Below are 12680 nucleotides of genomic sequence, written 5' to 3'. Positions count from 1 at the left end.
TTTGTCCATGGTTATTTCCTGAGGATAAAATCCCTACATTACTGGTCAGGGATGTTCTTTTACCGTGATCTTATAAACTGGCCTTCGGTGTTACTGTACCGCTTACATTGACAGGGTTGTTTGAAATAGAATTTGCTTCTAGGTAAGTACACTGTGTTTCATTATGTCAGCGTTGGGCATCAAAATACTAAACTGTTTCATAGGCATGTGTCTTCCCATCTCTAAAGCTCTGGTTTGAACGTGCGTCCTTTCTGGATTTTCTGCAATGTTTGTTTCAGAGTCCTGTTCGATTTGATACCTTCGACAGCCTTTCACTGAGTATCCCAGCTGCCACGTGGGTATGTACTGAGCGATGGTTTATTTGGGGTCCGTTTTGGAGACACTGAAATCTGAGCGGGCTTTGGGGCACTTTGTGTAGCCGATGTCCTGTGCGTTACTCAGGCACATGGTTGGCTGAACCTGTCTTGGTTGTCGTGTGTGGTACCATGGCCAATCTGCAGGGAGAAGAGAGTGAATGGTTTTTCTCCAGTTTCAGGAATTTCGGCTTTTTCTCCACACACACACACACACACACACACACACGTATTAATCTCAAATTCAAAGATCTCTAAAACGCTGTGGGAGTCTATACATTTCTGCAGTGTTATATACGTCCTCATAGCCTTGAATCCACCCATAACAGCAAGTGTAGGAAGCTTTGAGAGCTCCACATATGCTCAGGGAACATCCAGTTGCATCTTTCAAGCTTTATTGCCCATATAAGCAAAAATAAAGCTCTGGGATCACATTGTCTTCTGTTAATAGTTACCTTGTAATTGAATGGTAATCGTGAATTTTCTTTTCTGATGCTTAAGGGGCATCCACTGACCCTGGACCACTGCCTTCACCACTTTATCTCCTCTGAATCGGTGCGGGACGTCGTATGTGACAATTGTACGCAGGTATGCCTCTAACGCCTGGTGTCTTCCCCGAGCTGGTCCGGATGTCCTGATGCAGTACCTCTCGTGCTGCCGCTCTCCACTGGCCTGAGCTCTTCCAACTAGATCCAGGAGGGCTTTGCGGCCTCAGCTGTGTAACTTGGCTGGGAAATCGGTAGCCTATGGACTAGAGCTCTTTCCCAGATGAGTTTACTTCATCTGCAGAATGTTTACATTTTTTTTTTAAAAGATTTATTTATTTATTTGACAGAGAGATCACAAGTAGGCAGAGAGGCAAGCAGAGAGAGAGGAGGAAGCAGGCTCCCTACTGAGCAGAGAGCCCAATGCGGGGCTTGATCCCAGGACCCCGGGATCATGACCTGAGTCGAAGGCAGAGGCCTTAAACCACTGAGCCACCCATCTGCAGAATGTTTAAAGAGAAACTGTGAGTGTGGTGCTCTGAGATGGGAGCACTCACCTGCCAGTTCTCATGGGCTTGACTCCCCTGAGTGTCCGCATGTCATCCTCTGAAGAAGAGGAACCATGGGGACCAGAATTTCTGAAGACACAGAACAAAATAGATGACGCGCCGCAGCAGAGTTCCTTGTCATGCCATCCTTTCTCTTGTTCCCACTGTCACTGTTACTTAATGGTAAAACAATGAGAGCATCTCACAGTTAACTGGGCAGCCGAGCTCCTTTCGCAGGTCAAAGTCAGGTGCCAACTAAATACAGACCTAACACGGACCTGGCTACAGCCCTCCACAGACATTTCATTCCAAGGAATTCTGCAGAGCCATCTTTCTCTTATTTCAGATCGAAGCCAAAGGCACGTTGAATGGGGAGAAGGTGGAGCACCAGAGGACCACCTTTGTTAAACAACTGAAACTGGGCAAGGTGAGCCCACCCCGCACACCTTGTTGGCTCTGCCCTCAGGGACCCCCCCCACCGTGTCCCACCTCCAACACGCGGCCCCCTCCGCTTTCTGTCCCTCTGCAGCTCCCCCAGTGTCTGTGCATCCACCTGCAGCGGCTGAGCTGGTCCAGCCATGGCACGCCCCTGAAGCGGCAAGAGCACGTGCAGTTCAACGAGTTCCTGATGATGGACATCTACAAGTATCACCTCCTTGGGCACAAACCCGGGCAGCCGAGCCCCAAGCCCAGTGAGGCCGCGGGGCCTGCCCAGGACCTGCAGGACAGGCCGGTCGCCCCTGCCCCAGGTGTGTGCCCAAGGAGCCACCGATCGGAACTTCCGGCACAGGGAAGAGGAATCTGGCGTCACCACCTTCTGGGGCCCTTATGCCACGAGGGGAGCTAGTCCAGCGGTTGCTTGAATTCCTTAGAACAGCAGGACTGGGGGTACAGGAGGGAAGAGCCCTAAAAAGAGGTTAAACGTACATAGTAAAAAGGTATACGGTTTTAAAAACGGTATCATAGTTGATAAAAATGTGGGAAGAAAAGCTTAAGATGGTTTTCTGACCTTTTGACTGAATGATAATTGGCCCCTAGCATTGCATCGAGCTCAACTGGCCAGGCAGGGTCTTGTCCTTTATGCAAATGTGGGGAGGAAAAGCTCTGGCTAAAGATCACACCTTCATTACTGAGCTCCTTACTGATCTCCCTCTACTTCCCTCCTCACTGGAGACTAATCGCTGAGTTGGGCCCCCGGGGAGACTCGGCCCCCAGGGAGCAGGTCGCTCTTAACTGCCCTCAGTCTTGCTGAGGGGAAAATCGAGGCCCCGGGAGCTGAAAGGACTGGTGTAAGGACAAACATCAGTCCCCTGGGAGCACGGGCACCAGAAGGCAGCACTGGGCAGTTTTTAAAAGCTATCTTTTCTGGCTTCTTGAGTTCTTTAGAATTACGTAGACGAGGAAAACCCACCAACTCTAAGGGCCCCGAGCCCAGACTCCCCACCCGCACCTGCTTCCAGTCCAGTCAGAGGCCTGGCTTCCCCACAGCCCAGATGCTCCTGACTCAGTAGCCCCTTGCTGCGTTTAATTTCTTGCCTCCACAGTTGTGCGGCCTGGCAGGACGCCATTCACAGGAAGACTATTTTACCTTTTTTCAGTGGATCTGTAAACGAACATCAGAGTCATTGCAGTGGGAAGAGGGCTCAGTCTTTGGCTGCTATTTTATTTTATTTTTAAAAATATTTTATTTATTTATTTGACAGAGAGAGACGGCGAGAGAGGGAACACAAGCAGGGTGAGTGGGAGAGGGAAAAGCAGGCTTTCCAACAAGTAGGGAGCCCAGTGCAGGACTCAATCCCAGGCCCCTGGGATCATGACCTGAGCCAAAGGCAGACACTTAACAACTGCCCAGGTGCCCCGGCCGCCGTTTTAAATCCAGGCCCGGCTCACCCTGGATCCCTCCTCTCCCAGCCGGGGCTCCGGGTCTGCTCATTGCCACAGCATGCTGGCCGTGGCTACTGTACGGCTGACGGGGCCTGCTGGGTACTTACAGGCCCTTGAGTGTGACTCAGGAAAGAGAGGTCAAGATCTTGGGGCGCCTGAGTGGCTCAGTTGTTAAGAGAGGTCAAGATCTCCTTCACTATTTTATCTACACCCATCAACATTTATCAACATGGTTATATGTTGGTATTCTTCAGAAGCTGGAAATTAAAGAATAGAGAATGTTTAGGTAGTGGTTCTAACCAGGGAGTTCTGTTGCCCAGGAGACATGGGGCAGTGGCCAGTGGCATTTTTGGTTGTTACAACCGATAGACGGGTGTTACTGGCATCTGGTGGGTAGAGGCCAGGGATGCCAGAAACATCCCCTGATGTGCAGGATAGCCCCGACAAGCAAGAGTTATTCAGCCAATGTGTCAGCAGTGTCAAGGTTGAGAAACCTTGGTTTAGGTTGAAATGCCAGTAAATTAGCTACAGCCTAACTGGCGGATCTTTAGCAAACGGACAGGGAGCTTTAAGATTCACAAAGCTGTCAAAGTAAGCAGCAGACTAGAAGCTAGACCCACTTTTCCTACCCTGGATTAAGAATGTCAGTGACAAAAAGGTAGGGGTGCCTGGGTGGCTCAGGCCGTTAAGTGTCTGCCTCTGGCTCAGGTCATGATCTCAAGGGTCTTGGGATCGAGTCGGGCTTCTCGCTCAGTGGGAACTACAGTTCTCCCCCTCCCCTTTCCCCTGCTCACTTTGCTCTCTCTCTCAAATAAATAAAATCTAAAGAAAACAAAACAAAAATACAAAAAAGTAGGAATCAACCTAACACAAAATGAACTGCTTGTTTTTTTCTTTGCAGCATTGTCGGGGAGTTAAACTCAAGGTAGTGGAGGCTGTGTTGTGTTGTCCCACAGCTACTGCTGCTGTAATCACCTGGAGCCTTTTTCTCTTGCAGTTCTGAATCAGCCTGCGGGCCCAAAACCACAAATTTTTATGAATGGTGCCTGCTCCCCATCTTTATTGCCTCCCCTGCCAGCCCAGATGCCCTTCCCGCTCCCGGTGGTTCCTGACTACAGGTGAGCTGCTCTGGGGAGGCACAGTCTTCATTTCTCATAGCTGCTGGTTCTCTCGGTTTCCAGAATTAGCTTTGCAAAGAAACGGATGACAACATAGACATTTGTTCTTTCATCTTAAGGTGTAATCTCACTATTACACATTCCTGTTTATTTTTGTCCCAAATGGAAAGCACTTTAAAAATTAGAATTCTTGAAGTACGTAGAATTTAAATATGTATGTTCTGTGTATACATGTGGGAATGCATATATAAAGTACAAAGGAGGGAATTTCAGATTTCTTGGGACACCTCCGAGACAGTAGTCAAACCTTTAAGGTCTTCTGTGTACACCTGCCACATTAATGGACGTCCACTCATGGGACAGGTGTCTTCCCCATGCCAGGAAGCCCCCGTCTGCATTTTTTTTTTAATTTTTTCAATTTATTTATTTTCAGAAAAACAGTATTCATTATTTTTTCACCACACCCAGTGCTCCATGCAATCCGTGCCCTCTAATATCCACCACCTGGTACCCCAACCTCCCACCCCCCCGCCACTTCAAACCCCTCAGATTGTTTTTCAGAGTCCATAGTCTCTCATGATTCACCTCCCCTTCCAATTTACCCCAACTCCCTTCTCCTCTCCATCTCCCCATGTCCTCCATGCTATTTGTTATGCTCCACAAATAAGTGAAGCCATATGATAATTGACTCTCTCTGCTTGACTTATTTCACTCAGCATAATCTCTTCCAGTCCCGTCCATGTTGCTACAAAAGTTGGGTATTCATCCTTTCTGATGGAGGCATAATACTCCATAGTGTATATGGACCACATCTTCCTTATCCATTCGTCCATTGAAGGGCATCTTGGTTCTTTCCATAGTTTGGCGACCGTGGCCATTGCTGTTATAAACATTGGGGTACACATGGCCCTTCTTTTCACGACATCTGTATCTTTGGGGTAAATACCCAGGAGTGCAATTGCAGGGTCATAGGGAAGTTCTATTTTTAATTTCTTGAGGAATCTCCACACTGTTCTCCAAAGAGGCTGCACCAACTTGCATTCCCACCAACAGTGTAAGAGGGTTCCCCTTTCTCCACATCCTCTCCAACACATGTTGTTTCCTGTTTTGTTAATTTGGGCCATTCTAACTGGTGTAAGGTGATATCTCAATGTGGTTTTAATTTGAATCTCCCTGAGGGCTAATGATGATGAACATTTTTTCATGTGTCTGATAGCCATTTGTATGTCTTGATTGGAGAAGTGTCTGTTCATATCTTCTTCCCATTTTTTTGATATGTTTGCCTGTTTCGTGTGTGTTGAGTTTGAGGAGTTCATTATAGATCCTGGATATCAACCCCGTCTGCATTTTAAGGGTTGTGTAGTATTCACTTGTATGAAGGTACCCTTGAAGCAGTCCCCCATCACTGAATATCTAGGATTCTTTCACTTTTCAGTTTTGCCCAGGACCCTTTTTTGTGTGTGTCTGTAAACAGCTTGCCTGTGTTCCTCCCATTCAGCTCCTCCACATACCTCTTCCGGCTGATGGCAGTTGTGGTCCACCATGGAGACATGCACTCGGGACACTTTGTGACTTACCGACGGTCCCCGCCATCAGCCAAGAACCCTCTTTCAACCAGCAACCAGTGGCTGTGGATCTCTGACGACACGGTCCGCAAGGCCAGCCTACAGGAGGTCCTGTCCTCCAGCGCCTACCTGCTGTTCTACGAGCGCGTTCTTTCCAAGATGCAGCACCAGGGCCGGGAGTACAGGGCAGAAGAATGACTGCCCTGCCTCAGAGCCGATGGCATTGTCCACGCCAGCCAGGAACCAGGCAAGATCTGACTGTGTGTGTGTGCACAGACGGCCCCTGCCAGAGCCCTCCGCCTTCTGGGTGTTCTCAGAGCAGGCTCCATAAAGGAGCCGCTGGCCCCAGTTCAAACCAAATCCGGCCCCCTGAACAGCTTTGCGAGAGTGCACTGGGTGGTGTCCTCGCTGTGCTCTGACAGCATTCACTCTGTCTACAACGTCTTTTTACTCATCTGATACAGGTAATTAAATGACACCCGGTTCCGGAAGCCACCTTTTTTTATATTCGGCTATGTTAGGTGTTCTCAGAGGGGAGGTAACTTTCCCTAATCCTCCAGTCGGTTTCAGCATAGATCTTTTATTTTTAATAAGCAGGCCCATAAAAGGTTAAATTATTAAAGGCAACAATTTAGAAGAAAAAGTGCCTTTCCCTTTCAATTGCTTTTGTAGCACGTCCATTCTGGAAAATACACCTTGTCTGAGAGTCCTCGGAACAACTTTTGAAAAGCTCTGCTCCTTCCAAGTTTCTCCATGGAGAGCAACAGGACAGCTAAAAGATGCCTGAAGAACACCCGCCTTCTCTTTTTGTGGGTCTTTTCTAATCTTTGGATTCTTTCTATGTCATCAAAGTGCACCTGCCAAATCTGGCCCATCAGCTCTGAGCTGCTTGCTGCTCGCTTCTGCTGTGAGCACGCTGGCTGGGGGACGTGATGAGGGTCCGTCATCAGACTGTGAACAGTGGGCAGAGAGCAGTGTCTGCGCCAACCACTCTGGACAAAGCCTGTTTTTACACGAAGCCTCCCCGCACCGGCCAGATGGACAGTTATCTTGAATTCTGTTGCCCCTGCAGCATTCCCAAGGTTTGCAGGTGCCACTGGGGGCCATGTGAGAGGACAGTCCTTGCCTGGGTTCGGGAGCTGGGGTGGGAAGGGCACGGACCACAGGGCTGCAGTCGGGCTTCCTTGTTTAGCAGAGGGAAGGCTTAATGCTCAGCGAGCATCCAAACCCCAGCCCTTTCCACAGAAGAAAAGAAAGTTATCAATTTGTAAAAAAACTATCCTTGCCGCTGATCATCTAGTATTGTCGTTTTGTTATAGGTCCATACTCTATACATTTACTGGCTCCCCACAGCCCAACACAAAGACTCTACTGAGCATTCCCGTCCCTCTTTGGAGAAGGCTCCTGGATACAGCCCAGCGCCACAGGGAGAGCGAGGACACGGCAGTAGCTATGTTGTAGCTAGGCTTTTTATTTAAAAACAAAACAAAATTCAAATGGACTCTTGAGAGTTAAGATTTGGAATCTGAGCTTTCTGAAAGGTCCCCCGAGGCAAGGCCGAGACCTGGCCTTCCTCCAGTGGGGGTGCGGGCTGGTAAGTGCTGCCAGCCCAGACCCGGGTGTCCACTAAGGGCGCCAGGGGCCCAGGGCATCACTGTCTCGCCAGGCCCAGCGCACACCCCAAACACTCACAACTTAATGACTGACTGAAGGTACTGTGGAAGGTTCTATGGGCCACGGACACCCGGAGAGAGGAGCCGTGTGAAGTGTCCTTCCCGATTCCGTCGCAGGCCCTGGCTGGGATGTTGCCGTGAGCAGAGCTGTTTTGCCCAAATCCGGGGAACAAACACCCAGTGACATGACCTTACATCGAACCGTGAAGCTGTAGCTCTCGGTTAACTGCTTTCCTGCCTCCGCTTCCTCTTTGAAACCTGCCGCTAAAGAGATGCAGGGCACAGAACGTTCAGCTGGAAGCAGATGGTGGGTCAGAGGCCAGGGTGTCTGTGTAAGGTCTCTGAGCCGGATGTAAAGCTGACGTCCTCGTTTTGTAAATTATTAGGCATTAAGTAGCAGCCGCAACATCACCTTTCTAGCTTTAAGTTATTTACAGAGCGGCTTCTCTTGGCAAAAACCTAAGTTACACGAGTAGTTTATGCCATAACTGCTGATTTCTGTATTTGCTAAAGGTACCTTTTGTATCTGCTGTGTATTATAGTAATAAAAGAATCTTTTTGTTAGGAAAAAAAAAAAAATCAACTGGTATTCTTTCATAACTGACCAATTTGCTACAACCATCCTCTCTGTATTCTGCATTGTTATGTAATAAGCCCCATGCTTGGATGAAGCCTTTCCTATGTTCCCTGCTGGGAAAAGAGATGCCATCTCCCTCTTGAAGTAGAAAGGGAAGGAGAAAAGAGAAGTACAAACCACCGACAAAGTTTTTACTTTTTAGCAGACAGAATTTTGCGAAATGTCAGATTGACCCGTGGAGCTAGAATCTTCTTTCGTATGGGGAGACTGTGGTACCAGTGAGTGTTGGTCGGGTGGTTCATCATGAGCAAACTCCCGTGTGCCAGCTGAAGCCGGACCACCTCTACCTTCCGGGTGGGCTTTTTCCCCCGGGAATCCTTATGCCGGAAGAAGAAGTCTCTGCAGGCCCCGAAGGAGACAGAGGCTATGGGGCTCCCAGGAGCCAGTTCTCGTTCATCGTCTCTGTGCTCCCCGATGTGGTCACGGCCGTCCTTGTACCTGCAGTGACAACACAGGCCCAGTTTACAAAACAGCCCTCTCCTAGAACGTGCCAACAGGGCCGAATCCTCACTTCCTTACAGTGTGACAGGTGCCGCGAGCGGCCCCCGCTGTCGTTCTGCAGGGGCTAGAGGGCCTCCTCTGGGTCCGCAGATGAGCCAAGCCTAAAGCATTCCCACTCAATCTGCTCGTGTTCGATCATGTGCTTTAAAATGTAACTCACCAAAAGCAGCTGAAAGCTCATCTTGGGGTTTTCCCGGTTCATGTATGTAAACCTTTAAATGATTTCTCCCCACACTTAGAATAAAAATACCCCGAGTCCTTGCCAATTTGGCCCCTGCCCATCTCTGAGCTCAGGACAGCCCTCTCTCCTTCCCCTCATTTGCTGCTCCAGCAGTCTCGGGGGGCTTTCTGCTCCATACACGCTCCAAGCCCTCTCTGCTCTTCCTCAGGATGTCTGTGTGGCTTATTCCCTCTCTCCATGTAGTCTACAGCTCCAACATCAGCACCTCAGGGAGCCCTCCGCTAACCACCTTCCCCTGAACTCAGGGTTGGAAAACAGGGTGGTTCTCTCCCCCAGTGGATGCTCAGCAGTGTCTGGAGACATTCTGGTGGCTGTGATGGGGTTGGGTTGCTGCTGGCATCCAGCAGGTGGAAGCCGGGGAAGCTGCTCACATCCCACAAAGCACAGGACAGCCTGGACAACAGAATTATCTTGCCCAAAACGTCAGAACGTTGCTGGTGCGAAACCCTGCCCTCAAACCCTAAATCAGCCTGTTTAATTTTCTTCAAGACACTTAATAGCATCTGAAATGATCTTGTTCAGCGGATTGTTCACAAGAGAATCACCTCTCAACTTCCCACTGAGGCCTGGGCTCCATAAGGACCTAAAGGTAGATGCTGTCCTGGCCACATCCTTGCTGCACTAAGGTATCTGTTGTACAAATGAAATATGGTGGGTCTTAACTCTAGGGAACAAACAGGACTGCTGGAGGGGAGGGGAGGGGGCCCGGGGGTCGGGCATGAAGGAGGGCACTTGATCTGATGAGCACTGGGTGTTCTACGCAACTGACTAATCACTGACCTCTACCTCTGAAACTAAGGTTGTACTCTGTGTGGGCTACCTGAATTTAAATTAAAAAAAAAAAAAAAGGAATCTTAAACTCCTGCCCTCAGAAGAAGCAGATTTATACAATTCAGTCCAGTACCCTAAAAAGGAAAAAGAAAAAAAACCCAGAATGTCACCTGTTGACAAGCACAAAGTTGAAGGTCTCTCCTGTCACCACAGAAACACGATCCCGGACATGCTCTAGAACTGGGATCCAGGGCTTTGGAGACAGAGTGAGGCCCGAGAACGTGTAGGTCAGCCCTGCATTGCCATAGGTGGCTTGCTTCCTGGGCACGCTGTGCCACTTCCCGAACACCTGGACCCTGGCCAGCGCACCTGCGCAGATAAAACAGGGCAGCTCAGAAGAGCAGGTGTGTGAGGAGCCCACATGCTTGCTCCCTGAAGATTCGAGATCGAGTGGGAACTGAAAAAGGAGTAATATTTCACTTTCTGACCAAAGACAAAAATCACTGTGGCTTGCCCAAAATGTTCATGGAAGACAGTGATCTTGTCCTACACAGAGAAACATGCTCTCGACCAATTTTTTTTTTTTTTTTAAACAACATGCCTTAATTGTCTTAATTCCAGGGGAAACTAACTAATAAGAGGCTGAAATGCAAGCAAGCTGAAGTCAGGCTACACACTAGGGTGATTCTGCCAACCGTGGGGACTAAGGGTGTGGGGTCCCCAAGAGATGAAGCTAACACAGTGAAGGCTGCAGGCTGGGAGGGGTCTTCTGTGGGCTTTTTCTTTTTAAAAGATTTTATTTGACAGAGCGATCATAAGTAGGCAGAGAGGCAGGCAGAGAGAGAGAGAGAGGGAAGCAGGCTCCCCTCTCTGCAGAGAGCCCCATGCAGGGCTGGATTCCAGGACCCTGAGACCATGACCTGAGCCGAAGGCAGAGGCTTAACCCCCTGAGCCACCCAAGTGCCCCTCCCATGGCCTTTTTCTCTGCCTCCACGTGCTCTGCCACCTTTCAGGAGTTCTCCATGTGTGTTCCTGGACCAATAGGACCAACAGCATCAGCAGCACCTTGGAACAACTACTAGACTGGTGGGGAGGGGTCAGGTGATCCCAGTTCTCAGAAGCAACAAGGTCTCCCCTTCCCCACTCTGGCCTTGAGCGGAGGTGGGAGTGTTGGTGGTGATGCCAAGAACCCTCCTGTGGGGGAATTACCTGGTTATATGCTGTCTCTCCTACTAGACCAGCAGCACTTTACAGTCACCTGGAGGCTTTCTAAAAACACTGATGCCGAGGCTGTACACCCCCTCCCCCACCACCCAGCTACTCTGATTCAGCTGGTCTCGCATAGAACCCAGCATCTTTTTGGTTTGTTTTTTTTTTTTTTTAACTTTCCCAGCTGATTCTAATGACAGCCAGGTCGCAAATCACTCTCAAGTCTGTCAGCTCCTGGTAGGCAGGCAATCTTTTCTCCAGTTTGTATGCCAAGTGCCCAACATGGTGCCTGGAGCAGAGATGCCCAGAGAGTATGTGTTGAATCAGTTAATGAAGTCACCAGCAATTAATGGCTCCTGAGTTCGGATTTCTACAAACACAAAGCACTAGTTTTTTCAAAACAAGTCTTCAACACGCACACCCTGCAAGTCCTCGGCTTACCTGTAAAATATTCCACTTCTTGCTCCAGCTCCTGGAAAATCTTGTCTGCTTCGGTTTTGCCAAACAGGACTGTGTAATCACAACTCAGGCCCTCGGCTCGGATGTGCCGCCAGCTGGGGCCCGCTGAGTGGCCTGCATTCGCCGGGGTTTCTGTCCTGGACCTTTTCCCGCTGCTCTCCTTGTCTCCTCTCAGCCCTGAAGGGCCTTCTCTGCTCTCCTCTGGCTCCCTCTTTCCCAAAAGGCCCCCTAATGCCCCCTTCACCAGGAATCTGTCCATTCTGTCTCCACAAAGCAAAGGATCTGGGAGCCAGCGGCAGGGCGGAGAGAGATGGGCCAGACTCTGGCCCAGATGCTTAAAAGTTTGGCTTGTTGACCGAGAATTCTCCTCGGTGTTTTCAAGTTCCCACTTTTAACACCATGTCCTAGAAAGGAAGCAGAGTATGTTGAAGTCTAAAGGGGCCCTCAGGATGTCCTGGGTCCCCCCACCCCTGGCTATGCATCACAATCAGCCCGCAGGCTTGCAAAACCCCAAATGTGTGCATTCCATCCCGAAGCACCTGACCTTTTCAAGAAAGCCCAGCCTGGCACGCCTGGAGAAGGGAAGGGGGTTTGCCCAAAGTCACCCAGAGGAGACTCCCGGTCTCCTTTTCGCTCACTACCGACCGGCCTCCCACGTCAGTATCCCCTTAGGTAAGTATAGTGATCTTCAAATGGCCAGGACTCAGAATCTGAACGCAAAACAGTTACACGTGGTCATACGTACATCAAACTCCGATAGAAAATAAGAACTGTGACGACGTTCTGGGCGGGGTGGGGGGCCCTGACACACAAGACAGGAGCAGCGCCGCCCCCGGACCCTGCAAACACCAGAGGCGGGGCCCGCGGGAAAAAGATAACACCGGGGCCGGAAAGTCACTTCCGGGTAGATTTCCGGGGCCCGCTGGGAAATGTAGGCACTTAGGCGGAAGCAGTGTGATGAGCTGCTCCCTGGCGCCACCTGTTGGCCGCCTGGACGCGCTGCAGGCCCCGAGGGTATTCTGCCCAGCTGCTCCGTCCCTGCCCTAGGAGGATCCTCGGTGGTTTGGGGGCTGTTGTTCCCTGTCGCCTCCCCCTGGGGATTCGGTGGGCGTCCAGACTGGGAGGTGGGCCGCCTGGTGGGAGCTTGACCCCATGGCTTCCGCATTCGTCTCCACCACTCTGGCTGTGTGGTTCCTGCAGGTCCCTTGTAGCTTCACCAGCACAGTGAGGGCTATG

General features: G+C 50.2%; 2 protein-coding genes across 10 annotated transcripts in view; one reads left to right on the top strand and one right to left on the bottom strand.

Moving 5' to 3' along the window:
- The window catches only part of USP30 (ubiquitin specific peptidase 30), a 28756-nt gene extending 20551 nt beyond the window's left edge, over nt 1-8205 (top strand). For 4 of the 8 annotated variants that reach the window (XM_032310258.1, XM_032310256.1, XM_032310255.1 and 1 more), the window contains 6 exons: nt 279-338; nt 855-941; nt 1733-1813; nt 1916-2135; nt 4268-4388; nt 5887-8205. In XM_032310258.1, the coding sequence (XP_032166149.1) occupies nt 279-338; nt 855-941; nt 1733-1813; nt 1916-2135; nt 4268-4388; nt 5887-6151 (834 nt within the window). In that variant the 3' untranslated portion in view covers nt 6152-8205. The remainder of the gene's footprint in view (nt 1-278; nt 339-854; nt 942-1732; nt 1814-1915; nt 2136-4267; nt 4389-5886) is intronic. The other 4 variants (XR_004278015.1, XR_004278012.1, XR_004278014.1 and 1 more) reach the window with 4 other exon arrangements.
- Nucleotides 8206-8373: 168 nt separating this feature from the next.
- On the bottom strand, nt 8374-12333 carry ALKBH2 (alkB homolog 2, alpha-ketoglutarate dependent dioxygenase). 2 transcript variants are annotated; one of them, XM_032310260.1, is made up of 4 exons: nt 11989-12333; nt 11427-11848; nt 9947-10145; nt 8374-8701 (listed from the first exon to the last, which is right to left on the bottom strand). In XM_032310260.1, exons 2-4 carry the CDS (start codon nt 11701-11703, stop codon nt 8395-8397), a joined length of 783 nt encoding a protein of 260 aa, XP_032166151.1. In that variant the 5' UTR covers nt 11704-11848; nt 11989-12333; the 3' UTR covers nt 8374-8394. The 2 variants fall into 2 exon arrangements, with proteins under 2 accessions (XP_032166151.1, XP_032166150.1); XM_032310259.1 differs by having other exon boundaries at nt 12190-12333.
- Between the last annotated feature and the right edge of the window lie 347 nt (nt 12334-12680).

This window comes from Mustela erminea, chromosome 13 (genome assembly GCF_009829155.1).
Source record: "Mustela erminea isolate mMusErm1 chromosome 13, mMusErm1.Pri, whole genome shotgun sequence".
NCBI lineage: Eukaryota > Metazoa > Chordata > Mammalia > Carnivora > Mustelidae > Mustela > Mustela erminea.
This window is presented reverse-complemented; position numbering and strand designations above follow the sequence as displayed.

Bases quoted from the DNA above. Each gene is read 5' to 3' on its own strand.
- ALKBH2 (XM_032310260.1), bottom strand. From the start codon at position 11,703: ATGGACAGATTCCTGGTGAAGGGGGCATTAGGGGGCCTTTTGGGAAAG. The intron at 10,146-11,426 runs GTAAGCCGAGGA...TTATCTGCGCAG, and splicing joins AGAAGTGGAATATTTTACAG to GTGCGCTGGCCAGGGTCCAG. The intron at 8,702-9,946 runs GTGACATTCTGG...TTGTCACTGCAG, and splicing joins AACTTTGTGCTTGTCAACAG to GTACAAGGACGGCCGTGACC.